At 38.2% G+C, this 16,764-nt stretch overlaps 1 protein-coding gene across 2 annotated transcripts in view; it reads left to right on the plus strand.

The window, feature by feature from the left end:
* LOC111867614 (acylcarnitine hydrolase) overlaps positions 1–15,519 on the plus strand; it is a 38,598-nt gene extending 23,079 nt beyond the window's left edge. For both annotated transcript variants that reach the window (XM_023857651.2, XM_023857736.2), the window contains 5 exons: positions 3,192–3,278; positions 8,696–8,808; positions 9,600–9,774; positions 14,185–14,335; positions 14,598–15,519. In XM_023857651.2, the coding sequence (XP_023713419.1) occupies positions 3,192–3,278; positions 8,696–8,808; positions 9,600–9,774; positions 14,185–14,335; positions 14,598–15,342 (1,271 nt within the window). In that variant the 3' untranslated portion in view covers positions 15,343–15,519. The remainder of the gene's footprint in view (positions 1–3,191; positions 3,279–8,695; positions 8,809–9,599; positions 9,775–14,184; positions 14,336–14,597) is intronic.
* Positions 15,520–16,764: the final 1,245 nt, after the last annotated feature.

The following is a 16,764-nucleotide window of genomic DNA, read 5'->3' on the forward strand; positions in this document are numbered from 1 at the left end:
TTGCCTTTCTCTCCCCCAACACAATATCTTATACAAAACCCTGCTTCTGTTTCCCCCTTCCCCCCTCCCTCACCACTGATTTCCCATGTAGACTTCCCCCCCCCTCCCTTCACTGCTCTCACATAGCTGTGTTTATTTCCAACATCAGTCCAGTCTGTTGTACTGGTTCTCACGGTCTCTTCACTTGCAGATTTCTTATTTTTCCTTCTACCCTGAAGATGGAGGCGATACATTCGTCTGAAACGTCGGTTAACACCACATCTACATGGTGCCACATCCCAGAAGACTGCTTTCTTCATTATAAAGATTTATTTCAGGTACTTAGAAACACAGGAAGGCACTATATTTTCAGAATAGACACTTATTTTAAATAATGTTTATGACAAAAAATAAATTAAGATTAATCAATTTTAATTAATAATTAATTTTCCCACAACTAGGTGCACAGTAGATTACAGAAAATATTTCAGTATTGGTCCACTGTTCTGCTCTTCTTGAACAGAATAAGTCTGCAAGCTGGGAAACACCTATACGTATTAAAACATGACATCTGTCACTACCACTGCAGACCTGGTCCAAACTGATTCTTGACATCAGGAGAAGGTGGCAGTAATAGTTGTAGTGGTGGTGACTGTGGCAGTGGTGGTTGCAGTAATGGTTGGAATGGTAGTTGTCAGTGCTGGGTGTGGCAACAGTAGTGACAGTGGCTGTAGTCATGATGTTGGTTGTTATGATGATAGCCGTGGTGGTTTCAGTTTGTTCATGATGAGAATGGCAGTGGTGGTGATGGTTATCCTCATGATGGCTGTGGTAGGTGATGTTTGTCATGGTAGTAGTCATGGCAGTAATATTGGCAGTGGTATCATAGTGGTAGTAGTACTAGCATCAGTTGTAGTAGTTGTAATCTTGGTGGTGGTGGCAAGTAAAGCTATCCCTGTCACAGGCTGTGAAGGCCCATAAGGTTGTGAGACGTTGAAGGGCCCACATTATCTAGACAGTCGGCTCAAATATGGCAGTAAGGTTGTCAGCCTTACGTGCCAGCTGCATAGTAGTAGTAACTGTGTTGGTGGTTTTAATACTAGTGCCTGTAGTAACAATTGTGGTGGTGGCAGTAGTATGTAGTTGTTGTAGTGATAATTGTGATGGTGATAGTAGCAATTGTATTTGTAGTGGTGGTGGCTGAGGAGGTAGTGGTGACATGATAGCAGTAGTATTAGTAGTAGTGGTAGTAATGACTGGTGGTAGTAGTAATAATCATAGTAGTAGTAGTAGTAATAATCATACTGGTAGTAGTAGTAGTAGTAGCTGCAGTAGCAGCAGGTAGCCCTTCTCACTACATGTAGGCTTTCTACTTGTTATACTGGTGATGCAAAGTGCATGTCACTAGGGAACTGTTAATGTCAGTTCAGTAAAACATACAAGTAGACATTTGCTAAGAAGCAAAGAAGGACAGGTTGTTCTAAATGTGTCCAGCTATATTAAAAGAAAATTTGAAAGACAAATGTTAACTAGATTGAGAATGAAACTGCTGAAAATATGGACATTTTTAATGGTTTAGTGTTTATAGGAGAGACAGTGTGTCTATAATAAATCATAAGGTAAATGCTGCTGCTTTTTCTTCCACATAAGAACAGATATGCCATTTTAAGTTCATGATATGATCAGAGTGGCCTGTTTAAAAATGTGGTAGCTGAGTATTTTATTTATGGCCTTTTCTGTCATTAGGTGACCTGTATTATTTTGCTACACATTGCAACTGAAGACTGGCCAGTTAAGAAAATATTGTTAAGAATATATTGATAACTAACTTCATGGAGCTAAGCCATTCTTGAGAAGCGGCCCTTCACGCAGCTACTCAAAAAATTCCCAACATTTTATGGAACCTGAACGTTTATTACCATGTTCACAAGAGCTTTCCACTGGTCGCTATCCTGGGCCAGATCAATCAAGTCCATACTACCCATTCCTGTCTCTAAGATCCATTTTAATATTATCCACCTACCTATGCCTTGGTCTTCCCAGTGGTCTCCTTCCTTCTGGCTTTTCCATCAATATCCTATATGCATTCCTCTTCTCCCCATTTGTGTTACATTCCCTGCCCAACTCATCCTCCTCATTATGCAGTTTTCTCCAAGACAGCCACTGCTAGGTAACGGAAACCTAAACACTTTTCCATGACAACGAATCAACACAAAACAGTAGAGGACCTGTTGGAGAATAAATACACAACAGAGAAATCATAGAAATGATGTTTTCTAAGTTCTCCATGCCAACCTTGAGGAAAAATCAAACACTTTGTCATTGATTTAGGCCCCCTCAAGCTCATTTTACATGAATTACTGGTATTGCACGAGCCATTTCTTGGTCCAAAACATAGTTCAATAAAAGTGTTCCATGAGTTTGCTTCAGTGGGATAAATAAGCTTTTATAGTTGTTGAATGTTAGTGTGTATCAATGAGAAAGTCCAGTGTGGTTCATTCATTCATCAGTAATCTGTCAGACGACAGGTCCACAGTATCTTCCTAAACAGTTCCTCCACTTAATGCGATCTAGAGCTTTCTCCTTCAAATGAGAATATCCTCTTCTGTCCCCAAGGTCATCCAGCACCTTCTTACATCTTCTTCCTTATCTTCTGGTCACTTCTATCTGCCCCTCTATCTTTCCTTCAATAACTTCTTTTAGAAGGCAGTTACTGCGTAAGATATGACCAACCCAATTAGCCTTCCATTTTCTTATTTCATGTAGGATATTCCTCTGCTCACTGACTCTAAATAACACTTCTTCATTTCTCACATAAGCGGGCCAACTGATATTCTCCATCGTTCTCCAACACCTCATTTTGAAGCTTTCCAGGTGTTTCTGATCTACTGCCCTAAGTGTCCAAGTTTCAGCCCCGTACAAAGCCATGCTCCAAATGTAGCATTTCACTAGTTTCTTTCTCAAATTTAAGTCAAATTTGCTGGTAAAAGATTCTTCTTCTTGCTAAATGCAGCTTTTGCCTTGGCAATCCTAGATTTAATTTCAAAAGTACACCTTCCATCATCTGTTAACAAGCTACCCACATATTTAAAACATTTCACATTCTCCAGTTGTTTTTGGTCTATCTTTACCGTGACTGGGGTTGGTTGTCTCGAAATTTTCATCACTTAAAATGAAATGGATTAAAGAATTTGTTCTGTTTATTTTTACAGGTAAATATCAGAAAGAGATTTTGGATAATTCTGGAAATTCATCAAGTTTCCTGAATGAATTTTTGAGTGGCATTATTAGTAAATCAGGTTAGTAACATTGTAATAATGGGAGTTCACACTTATTTCTATTGTAAGATATTTATTCATTATTTTATGAATATAAGCACCATTAATATAAAATATACATAACTTTGGTAATTGTGTTGGAATGAAATAGCATGTGATTTGTTTCTACATTATGTTTTTTTATAATGTTTTATCATTACATTTCACCCACCACATCCATAGCCTTGCACCTACTTATGGTAATTTGAAGAACAAAGAGTAATGCAGTGGCCTCAGAATCAGACTCCTTTTTTATTTATACAAAAACGTTTTTGTGACCATTGAGGCATAAAGAGGTTCTGCAGTGGCCGGTGGGTCATGCTGGTTAAACAGGTTTTCAGTTTTTATTTAGAACATCTCATTTGCAAATATAGGTAATTGTGGCCCATGTAAGCAGCAATTAGTTACCTAGTTCCTTTCACTGTAAACCTTTCAGACTGATGCTCAATATTATTTAGTATTACCCATATTTGTATTTACTTACTTGCATATGGTGCTGAGCCCTTCTTGAGGAGAAGCCAAATCTGCAGCTACTCAAGAATTTCCCAGCATTTTATCAAACCCGAAGGTTCATTACCACTGGCCGCTATCCTGAGCCAGATCAGTCCAATCCATACCATCCCATCCTATCTCTCTAAGATCCATTTTAATATTGCCCACCCACCTATGCCTTGGTCTTCCCAATGGTCTCCTTCCTTCTGGGTTTCCCACCAATAGTCTATGAATATATGCATTCCTCATCTCTCCAATTTATGCTACAAGCCCTGCCCACCTCATCCTCCTTGACTTGATCATTCAAATTATACTTGGAGAAGAGTACAAGTTATGAAGTTCCTCATTATGCAATTTTCTCCAACCTCCTGTCACTTCATCTCTTGTCGGTCCAAATATTTTCCTCAACACCCTCAGTCTGTGTTCCTCCTTTAATGTGAGAGACCAAGTTTCACACTCATACAGACCCACAGGCAAAATTATAGTTTTGCATATACTAATTTTTATGTTTTTGGACAGCAGATGAGAAGACAAAAGGTTCTGGACTGAATGCTAGCAAGCATTACCCGAGGTCAATCTCATCTTAATTTCCTCCTCAGTCAGATTTTCATTTGTGATCATCGTTCCCAAATGTCTGAACTGTGCCACATTTTCAGAACATCTGTTTCCTATCATTATATCATGATTTTGCCCTGCATTTTGGTCACGAGATAGTAACATATACTTAATTTTCTCTGTGTTTACTTCTAGACCAACCTCCTTACTTGCATCAATTGAAGTTTGTGTTTTTATCTTTATGGTATTTATATTATCACACAGTAGAGTCACATCATCGGCATAGGCCAACAGCTGAAGTGTCCCATTTAATTTCAGTCCCATCTGTTTTTCCTGGACCTTCCTAATGTCATATTCTAAAGCAAAGTTGAAAAGCCATGGCGATAAAGCATCTCCTTGTCTTAGACTATTCTGGATAGGAAATTTATCAGACAAATATTTACCTATATGGATTTTACTGTAAGTTTCATTTAAACACATTCTAATCAGCTTAACTAGTTTCATGGGTATCCCAAACTCTATCAGAATATTGTACAATACTTTTCTCCTAACTGAATCATAGGCTTCCTTGAAGTCTACAAATAGCTAATGTACTGTCTCACTGTACTCCCATTTTTTCTCCAATATCTGATGAATGCAAAAATCTGATCTGTAGTTGATCTGTTACATCGAAATCCACATTGATGATCCACAATAATTTCGTGTATGTCCCATATTTGTATTGCATCCTTATTTCTACTTCTAATTTATTTTCACTGCAATGATGGCTTGCAAGTGTATAGGGTGTTGATAATCTTATTAACTAATAATTTATATTGTATATAGTTGCTAAAGGCTCTAGCTGCTGTACTTCTTTATGTTATTACACATTCACTGTGAAAAGTTGTGGGAGTGCTTATATTGTACTATGAGTAAACATTCCCATAGAACCAACCACAAAAAGGCAGAAATGGAAGGGAGCAGATGGGCTTAGCCAAACAGATGGTATATGGTCATAATTTTCTTGAACCATTTACAGGCAAAAGAACAGAAGTAAATATGTAAGAAAAATAGACTGCACTGATTGGTAAGGTAAAGGTAAAGTCATCCATGATATGTATATAATGGCCGTCTTGTAGTGCACTCAATTTAATATTTCACTTCGCTACATGTTTCGGCAACATTGTGCCATCTTCAGGTGCTTTATTTACGCTAAGCTATTGCATTGCTTGCCATCGTGTGTCTTTCATAAAATTATTAAAATGTACATTCTTCATCAACTATAATAAAGGTAAAGTTGTTCATGGCACCATGCCATGAATACATATGGGGAAGTGGAGGTATAGATCCACATATTCTTAACCTTGGCATTAGATGGAGTTGCATAATTAGCCTCATGCCTTGACCACTTTACTCCTGGGAAATGAGCCACTGGTACCAGCTGGATAGGAGGCTGGGTTTTAATGACTAATGGGAAAAATAATGTACTATAATTAAAATCAGCAACTTTTACTTTTGAATTTTTTATTCATTCAAACTCTGGTTTCTGATGCTTGAAATATAATTTTGTAATTATAAATATTTTGGTATTGAACAAATCTGTACTCTTTCTGTGACTTCAGTACTGTAGCATGTACATTGAAAGCCAGAATAGTTTAACCAGAAGAGACATCCATTACTAGGTTATGCCATAGTAAATACCACATCAGCATAGCAATAGTTATGTATACAACAATAGATGAACAGTCTGAGCCGATAGTCTAGAGAAGTCAAGGATAGTGAGTCTGCAGTTAGCAGTTGGGAGACAGACTGTTGCCCCTGATGGAGGTGTGAGAGTTGTAGGAGGAACCCCCACTGTTGTTAGTTGTGAGACGGTTGCTGGCCAGTGAGGACATGAGCATGGAAGCCAAGGAAGCTATGTCGTTGGAAGCTGTTACTAGACAACTGATGAAGACACAGCAGACTGTGAACACTTAGTGTGTGCTGAAGTGAACTGTAAAGTGTGTGATTTAGTGAAATGGTTATAATTACTTGTAGTCATGAGAGTCAAGTAAATCCGATTACCAATCCAAACCCCGTCTATAGTCACTTGATCACATGATAATATGTTTAACTTAAAAGTAGTGCCCTAATTGTACCATACTTATTTCATTCTATCAGCATTTGTCATATCAACCATTTTTCTTTTAATTCACTTAGTGGGGGGTGGAGTCCAACTGGGTCCACTCAGCACGGCTGCCATCGATTGGTCTATTGTAGCCTGCCCCTTGCATTTTTGTGAAGAGAAATGAAATAAAATAAAATAAACGACTTGAGATTACCTTCTTAGATTTTAAAAGTTTCTCTTTGTATTTTTATATCTAGAAGAAGTCTGAACACGGATGCTGATGCTGTGTGTATGTGTGTTATGTCTTAGTATGGCTCCTTCTAATGAATCTGGAACCAAAAGTTTTAAAGAAACCTGACTGTACTACCAAAGCACCTAAAATTTCAGTAATTTCCTCATAATTTTGGATATTTTATACCTTTAGTATTTTCATCCCATATATGAACCACATGAATATGAACCTAATTGGGTAAAAACATGATTTACATGAAAATTGGATAGATATAGCATTTTTCCAAAAACAGTTCTGACAGTTTTTGTTAAATTTAACTAATTTACAAGGAGCACAATACAGAATAATGCTGCATAGATCACATATCCCATGAAGAAATGATTTGGTATTATTAATATATGCAATGTATATACAAGTTTGTACAATATATATTGTGACATGTCTAACCATTTCTGGACAACAGGAAGTGGAATGAGTTAACATGAAGACACACCCATGATAAATTGTCGGTTGCCAAGTTATGCAACAGTAAGGAAAGCGGTGTTTTTCAGTGCCATGCTGAGTAGATCCGAAGTGAGCCGAGCCGAAGCGCACTGGTTGCTACACAGCAATAAACAACTCTCGGCAGCGTTCCCCAGCAATGCCTGTAAACATGTCGTTTACGCAACAGGGAAGCGAAGTGTGTTTTCTGCTGTCCAGCTGAAGGTTTATAAGAGAACTGGAATGCCTAAGAAGTCAGTTGAAATATAGCAGCAGTCGCGGGAAGAAGAACCAAACGTGTGGTTAGAAGATTTTATGTGATAATCTGTGATAGAGCACGATAACTGAGAAGGCAGCCAATGAAGATTTATGGTGTGATTTCAAGACTTTATATGTGCTGTAGTACAGTTATATTGGGAATGTGTAATGCACAGAGACTTGTATAGCTCTCGCATTATAAATATGTTAAGATTACTGAGGATAGAGTGAATAGAATAGTATGTAGGGTTTGTAAATTGTGTAAACCCACAACCATGTTATAATTAATTGTAGCTACGACTTGCAGGTTGTTAAATAAACCAATTAACAATCTGAACATTGTCTTCAGTAGCAAAACATGTTACAATATATATATATATATACACACACATTATTTTTAAGATATTGTCACATGTATATTTGACTATAGATGGAGTTTTGGATTATTGGATTTATTGATGACTTACAGGTTGTACTACAAACAACTATAACAGTATTATTATTTCCACATTTTGTAGTTCACTGTTACACACACACTACTGTCCTCAGTCTATTACAGTCTCTACTATCCATTCCTGGCAACAGAATTTAATACAGGAACTTTAATAGTCTCACTGAATTATGCACTCCAAATATCACTGTACTACAGCACATGTAAAGTCTTCTCTTCACAGCCTGACTGCAAATTGAACACCAATAAGCTCCCTTCTTTTAATACCACATTGCATGGATTGAACAGAAAACATCATTCCAAACAATTCCTCTATTGTTGCTTGCATATCTGTTGCCGCGGAAACGTGTTTACCGAGCCATTGCCTAGCAATGGACACCTCCTCTGGTTCCATTATTCCGGTATGTATGATTGTCTTGGTCTGTAATTCACTATGCATTTTATGTCACATGTCTTGTAGACTTTGTTACTGTAACTCATTCTGACAATATGGGTTATGTGATGGCCAGAAATTTACATGGCTGAATCATACATTGCTGATCACAGTGGCCACGCAATTTAAGGCATAAATTGTCTTTGCTTGCTCAAACACTGGGATTGTGGGTTCAGATTCCACTCAAAGGCATGGATGTCTATGTGTACATTTATTCTATGTTTGTGTTGTCCTGTGTGTAGGTAGCAGCCTTGAGACGGGCTGATCACTCATCCAAGGAGCCCTACCATTTGTGTAAAAAAGATTATAAAACTGAAGAAGAGGCCAGGGCCCAACAGAGGGCCGTAGAGCCATTGATGAATGAGTGAATAAATGATTGAATGAATGAATGAATCATACATTACTTTTTCAGATCTAATTGGGAGGTTATTCAATAGGACTGATCAACTTATACAAAATGTTGCAGCCAAATACTTTCCATTCCACCAAGAAGATACTAGAGCCATTGTAAAGAATTATGTTGAGGTAAGTCTCTAGCACTTCATTAATCATATGCAGTACGTTCAAAAACTTATACTCTCTTACTGTGGGAAACAACATGTACTGCAGAGGTATAACACAAATACACTATTCTGTTGTAAAATATTAATGTCATAACTCTGTTACTTAATCATTCAAGGCTGTCCCAACATGTTTTGTTCTGCTGGATCCAATGTCAAGGCAACTTCAATGCTTTGATTCCAGTATAGCATCTGCCATTATGTGGACTCCTGTCATCTGCATTATGAACATCTTGCAGAGATTTTATGAGCAATTTGAATTTGTGAATGAAAATCTTCAGAATTTTTGTAAAAGGAATTTTCATGAAATTAATTGGTACTAAACTATTACAACACGAAAGATGTTGGACAAGTAGAATTAAAGAGGCATGGCATCATATTCTCCTGAAGTAATTAAATACATGGCACAATGATATTTTGTAAAATTGTCTAGTGAGGTAGATAAAAAGCCACACATTCTCTATGTCAGAGCGTTAGCTACCAGTAATTATTCTTCAAAATGAGAAGTGCACCAAAACATCAGAGGTATGGCAACATGGAGACAAGTAAACTGAAGAAAGAGACATAGCTAAGAACGGTGTCCAAAACTGAGTTTTGAATGTGTTTTGAAAATGGGTACAAATCTGGAATGAATGTCTTAATGACTAAGTCATCTGGAGTAATTATCCTTTCAAGAATGCTGTAATCAGATCTCTTATGTGTGTGGACAGATCAATGGAGCACTGAAAATTAAATCTTTCATAATTTATTTCTTAGGCAACAGGTGATGCTTTATTCAACCTTCCAGCATTCCACATGGCTAAATTATGGTCTAAACATGTTGGGAAGACATTTTTCTATAGCTTTGAGCAAATACTGAAGCAGAATAAACATGGAGGCAAGGTGTTCCTTAGTGGATTCCCATTAGTTCAAGATGATGGTGTGGAAGGTGGTAAGTTAGTTGTTGAAGACTGTCACTTACCTAATGAGGGATGCAGGCTTACCAAAACTGAACTTCCTCAGCTCCAGGTTCAGATTCACTGTTGCACATGATGTAACTCTTCTATCATTTAAATATAATTTAATTATTTCTATGACATATTTATACTCTGTATAACTTCTATGTATATTCTAACTTGCAACTATTTTAATGTATAAGGGTTTTTAAATATAACATAGCTTTTGCAAAGATTTGTATGTGTGTTTAGGAATATTTATCCAATGGACTGCTGCCTTGCTGATTAACTTGTAGAATAAATTTAATCAACAAGCTTGCTGTTCTTTGGATAAATTGTTTTTGTAGCTTTTCTGATTCAGGAGTAACACCTTTTGAAGTAAGGTTGTGTGTTGGTGCCCTCTACACTTTGCATTTTATCAGGAAGCCACAGATTTCAAAGAAAGTATATGTGGGAACCTCCCACAGTCTAACAGACTAATCCTTTGGTCAGACAGACAGCTCCTTTCCCTTCAGTCAACCAGACAATTCTTACTCCCAGGGCATATCAAAGACAAAGTTATGTTGCAACTGATGGTCAGTCATCTGTCTGTCTTGGTGTTGAGCCCCAGCTGGGGTTCATGACCAGATGTTTCTCTTTATATGAAAGTTACTGTCCTGTCCATGTGGGGCGCCCTCTCTGACGAGAGGTCAGGTCTGTCATTTGTCAGTCGTAGTTGGTGATATGAAGTCTATTGTCAGTATGTACACTTATTTACAAGGCTATACTTAATATCTACTCCAGTGTACAATATATACAAGGCCTCTGTCAGTTCAGGCGCAGTACAGCAGATTATGTCCTATTTCTAGTATTATTTGCTACCACGGCAGTCTAGTCACTTGAATGGTCGTATGCCTGACCACCGCCAAGTTTAAGCCTCTTATACTTTCTCTGTCAGGCTTCGCCTTGACCAATATTGCGAACATTCTCATTTTCATGATTTTGTATGACTTCTGCTTGTTGCCTGCATAATTTTGTTATATAATCATATATGTATGAGATTTTGAATGCCATGTAAAAATCGAAGACTGGTGTGTGCCTTGGAAAATTGCCAGTAGTGTGGAGAACTATGTTTTGTAGGTGCTGCAATTTCACTAGATGAGGGTCTGCCACGAACTCCCAGGCGGGACTAGCGTAACTCATTACAGATCTAATAAGAGCTTTGTGGAGGGTCGGTTTAATGTTAGCGCTCAATTTCTCACTTTTGAATAGCATCTCCCACGCCCATTGGTTAGCGCCACCTACTGGTGGCATGAGCAAGCATGGGATAAGTATGTGGCCTCTGACATGGCAGACACATTCACAGCTCTGCATACGAATACACATCAGTTTAGCCTTCATCGGTCTACGCACTTTGCTGCAAGAGCACCTCCTGTGAATGGCGCCAGTCATCAGCCAACCTGGCCAGCACACACAAAGAAGGACGTCCAGCTAACTCTACTAGCGCATGCACAGTGGAACAAACGGTCCCTTTCAGGGCCAGCAATCTTGTGAATAACATACGGTTGAACAGCGCCCCTTTTCAGGGCCAGCAATCTTGTGAATAACATACGGTTGAACAGCGCCCCTTTTCAGGGCCAGCAATCTTGTGAATAACATACGGTTGAACAGCGCCCCTTTTCAGGGCCAGCAATCTTGTGAATAACATACGGTTGAACAGCGCCCCTTTTCAGGGCCAGCAATCTTGTGAATAATATACAGTTGAACAATGCCCCGTTTCAGGGCCAGCAATCTTATGAATAACATATATATATCAAAACGACTTCCCAGCCATCCCATACATTTGGAAATAATATATACACCTGTTATAGTTTTACATGGTTGTATCTTGGAACATCGACATCCCACATATACATGCACTAAGTTATGCTTCAAACCAGGTAAACTGCTACAGAAACCTATGAGAGGTTAATACTTGCTTGTGGAAAGGAAACAATGAGGAGAATTCAAACATTTGATTGGTTTTCAAGTGAAAAAGTGGAGTGACATCACTGAAGGATTCTGTGTTCAGGATGTCCATTCAGGAGCAAACAGAAGAAAATGTGGGACAAATGAATTTATTAATGAAAAACAGATGAATCATCATCCAAAACTTGGCTAATGAGGTTGAAATTTCACTTCGATCATGTCAGTGCATTTTGACATGAGATGTGGACATGTGAGGGAATGCTGCAGTGTTAACACATCTTCTAACTTAAGAATAAAGGTGGAATTATGTCAGAGTATGTCAGGACCTTCAGGAAATATTTCAGAGATAACCAGAAGGCCCACTGCAACTTCCTTTTTATGAAATTCAAGTTGTCACTGAAGAGGAGAAGCTTTGATGATTCAAGAACTATTACAGGCTGTAGTTGCTGAATTCTAAACACAGGGTTACTACAAATGATTTCTGTAATGGTGAATGGTGCAGTCACTGAACTTGTTGAGAGAGAGGGAGGGGGGGGAGAATGTGCAATCTGAAAATTATTTGATCGATCATATATATTTATGCCAAGCAACTTTCATCAGTCAGAATTATTGGATTTTTGTACTTTGTCCATCAGCCAGTATTCTAAAAACTAGGGAACATGACGTTTAGGGAACTGGATCTCTCTGTCCTCAAGTGAGCAGGGAGACACCTACTCTGTTGTGCCCCTTAGAAAGAGCTAACCTCAATCACTGGTTAGCTCTTTCTAAGGGACTCAACAGAGTACGTGTCTCCCACCTCACCTGAGGATGGAAAGAGATCCAGTTTCCAAAAAGTTTTGTTCTGAAGTTCCTGGAATACAAGATAATGGGCGAAGTCCAAAAATGCAGTAATTCTGAATGTTACATACCACTGTCAGAAATTTTGAGAATCAACATTCATAAAGTTTAGGTAAATAAAGATCGATATTATAAATAATTGATAAAATTGATAAAATAATACACTAATCTGATAGATTCCTCCTTTGATATAAATATGAAATAAGTTTGTTGTAAATGAAGAAAGCAGTCTTCTGGGATGTCGCGCCATGTAGATGTGGTGTTAACTGACGTTTCGGAGGAACGTATCGCCTCCATCTTTAGGGTAGAAGGGAAAAATAAGAAAATCCGCAAACGAAGAAACAGTGAGAGCAGGTGCAAGCAGACTAATATCGGAAATAAACTCAGCTATATGAGCAGGAAAGGAAGGGACAAGTCTACATGGGAAATCAGTGGCGAGGGAGAGGGGAAGGGTCTGGGGAGCCATAGCAAGGCTAGAGCAGATATAGGATATTGTGTCAGGGGAGAAAGGCAAGGTTAATGGGAGGGCATTAACCCTTAAGCTGGGGGGTTGCTATGCAAGTCCGTCATGGACTTACATGGCCTTGTGGATCTGGTGTCATGTCCCGGGGGTTTGTTGAGGGAGCAGATGAGAGGCTTCAGTGACTTGCTGAGACAAAACCCCACCTCTCTGTTCATATTGTTGGGATAGAGTTCAATCTCAATGGCCTCCCTAATGATGCGATCCATATAACAGGTCTTGGTAGTGAGGATGGAGGTATTCTGAAGCTGAATGCGGTGTCCAAAATCGATGCTGTATTCAGCTACAGCTACTTGACCGGAGGTTCGAGACGGATGTGCCGCTGATGTTCCTTCAACCTTGTGTCCACAGAATGGCTCATCTGCCCAATATAGACCTTGCTGCACTCGCATGGGTTACTGTATACACCCTGTGTCCTTAGTCCCAGGCTATCTTTGATCAGCCAGAGGAAACTAGATAATTTGTTTTGAGGCAGACCCACTGATTTGATGTTGTGCCAGGATAGCACTCTGCTGATACAGTTGAATATTATTCTTTTTTTTTTATTGCTAGTGGGGTGGAACTAAGTCCCTTGTACTGCGGCCACTTCTGGTCTATTGTACCAGCCCCAGATGATAGGTGAGGGTGATTTGTCCACCACAAATCCCACTTGACCGGACCCGGGATCGAAGCCAGGCTGCTGCAGTGGGAAGTCAGCGACTAACTGCTTGAGCTATGGTGCGGCCTACGGTTGAATATAGTCCCAACATAGGGCAGGAAGGCAACTGAGCCCGGTTTATCTTCAGGCTGGCTGATGTTCAGCCGAGGGTTAACACCACATCTACACAGTGCCACATCCCAGAAGACTGCTTTCTTCATAGCCACCGCTGTGAAAACCTCAAATCTTACAAGTTTGTTGTAGTTCATAACTTTTGCTGGTTTTCTTCTACTCTGAGTATTTTCCCTTAAATTAAATAAATTACTAAGCACTATAACATATCTTCAGGTTTAGCTTAAAACTAGACATTGAAGAGGGTGGAAAAGTAAAAATGAAGGATTCTGTCATACAAAAGATTACTGAAAAAGACAATTTTATGTGTCATATTTACCTATTGGTTTACAGGAATCAGTCATGGAGATGACTTACCATTCATTTTTGACCCGGAACCCTTAGATGGCAACACTTCATTTAGTGGTTTGGCACTGACAGATCATAATGATCAAAAAGTACAGGATATCGTCACAAACTTCATAGCAGAATTTGCTCGCACTGGGTAAGTAACATTTCAGACATCAGTTTTTAACTGAAATTAAACAGTAACTATGAAAACTAACTTGAAAAATTGATGTTGAGAATGCTTACACTTCTTTCAAAATAGTTACAAAAACAAAATAAGAAAATATTATAAGGCCAGTCAATTTATTCCGCTGACCTCATGAGTTAGGTACATCTCAGATCAGTTTCATTCCTCTTCTGTAAATGCAAAATCTCTGGAATAGATTATACTCCATCTTGCCATTTACTCATTCATACAGGGAACCAAGATTATTAGACAATGGTGAACAACTTCCATGGCCTCCTTTCTCTGAAGATAAGAATAATTTTCTTACAATTACAAGTAAACCACGCTTCCATGATAACTTTCGCTTCTGCCAGATGGCACTGTGGGGTGGCATTTTTCCAAGACTTCAGTCTGCAACATGTGAAGCACTGTGGGGTATTACAAAATTTAGTGAAGATGCACTAGAAGCTGTTGAGCTTGCATTACATCAAGGAATGGGACATGGGGCAGTTATCAGTACTGTCATAAACGGTACATTGCCTGAGAATGCTGGAAATGGAGCAACTGTATATGCAGTTCTGAATGAGACATTACCAGCTAAGCATGGCATTCAGGTTGGTAATGAAGCATTAATAAATACGTTTTTGAACAAAACAGTGCTTCCTCAAAGTGAGATTAAAGTTGGAAACAGAACAATTATAAATGGAGTATTAAACAAAGCAGCACTTGGAAAATCAGGAAATGTCATAGGAGGTGAGGTTGCATGGTTGAATGCTACAGAACCTCATAGTGTGGACAGAATGAAATCTGAGATAAATTCCAGTTCCAACATGCAGGAAAATTTTGTGGTTCCTGTAACAGAGAGTAATATACATACTTCAACAACCAGAACTCAAAATCCACCTGGACTTCTTCCAGTATTAATAAACAAACCTCTGATTAATAGAACTACACTTCTGCCACGCCAAGGCTTACTTCTCAGACCAGCAATTGGATGATGGAAAAATGCAGCTTTATATTACATAAATGATGCCAAAGGAACTGTAGATGTGCTATTCCTCCTAAAGAACAGTTGGCAATATTTCTCGAGTAACAAGTTAATTTCTATATGTAATAATACAAATGCTGTTGTGAATGCAACAATTTATTTCGTTGTATCATAGTTCTTTGTCTTTTCTTCCTCTATACTACAGGTTTCAGCTGTAACTGGCCATCATCAGGTGTATTTTTCACTGTGTAGCTGTCACACTGCACACAATCCAAAATCTAAAACACCAGCCTGTCAGTTTTGTTTAAAATCTCGCCAACATACGCTCGTCAATTTGATTTTAGAATTCCAATTTAAAATTTAAAAATCAAAATTTAAAGTTTTAAATCGCAGGGATACCTGCTCTGTGTCTACATGTGCTGCAGCAGCTATTTCTTGTTTTCAGCACCGTTCATGTATTATTCTGTTAATTATATGTCTAAACATATTAAAGATGAGCAGCGACACGCACACACAGGGAGCCTGTGGCATTCACGACGGCATTTGTATTATTACATATAGAAGTGTATAGTGCAACAGGATGCTTAAATATAATATAACAAGTTAATATAAGAGTAAACATACCCAAATTTTATTTATATTCTGTAATTTTAATTTAACTATATCATGAAGTTATTATCTGAGAGTGGTGCTGTGAATGAAATGAATGGGGGAGGTCCTATGCACTATTCATGTAGAATTGAGTTGAGGAAGTTGCTGGTTGAATTTTACTAGGAGCTATTGGAAATGAGCTAGGAGCCTTTAAATAAGAACTTGGAGGATAGGAAGAAGTAGAATTCAAGTGATGTACAATTGTAATGATAATTTTGCAAATAGGATGTGGTTTGCTTTCTATGAGATTAATTACTTGTACATCACTCTTAAATTCCTAATTTTTAAGTGTGACAGGAGTTTGCTTTCTGAGAACATAATGTCCAGGTCTTTGTAATCATCAGACTTTACAGATAGTTTGTCTAAATGTTTATGAAATTTTTTTATCAAGTCAATCTATTTTGTAATTCTTTTATAACGTTTCTCAGAAAGCACAGGATTTGTGGCTATCTGATTTGTAATGATGTTTGCATCATATTTGATTTTTGCATTAGTGATTCATCCACAATTTCATCAATAGGCTGATCTGCAGTAGAAGAATAAGTAAAGATACCTGGAGGTACTTTCCAGATGTTCCTCTGGGCTTTAAATAAAAAGTCCAAGAACCTTCTTAAGTCAAAATATGGCAATGTTAGTTTTCATGACTCTTCTGCTGCTGCTAAGCCTAGTGATATATTCTTTAACTTCCTCTTCTCTCTCAAATAATTTATCTGAAAATGTTGCCATTTGATTCTGATATCTGCATCTGAAATTGGAAAATAACCACGTGTCATGTTTGATA

Source organism: Cryptotermes secundus, unplaced genomic scaffold (assembly GCF_002891405.2).
Source record: "Cryptotermes secundus unplaced genomic scaffold, Csec_1.0 scaffold24, whole genome shotgun sequence".
In the NCBI taxonomy this organism is placed as follows: Eukaryota; Metazoa; Arthropoda; class Insecta; order Blattodea; family Kalotermitidae; genus Cryptotermes; species Cryptotermes secundus.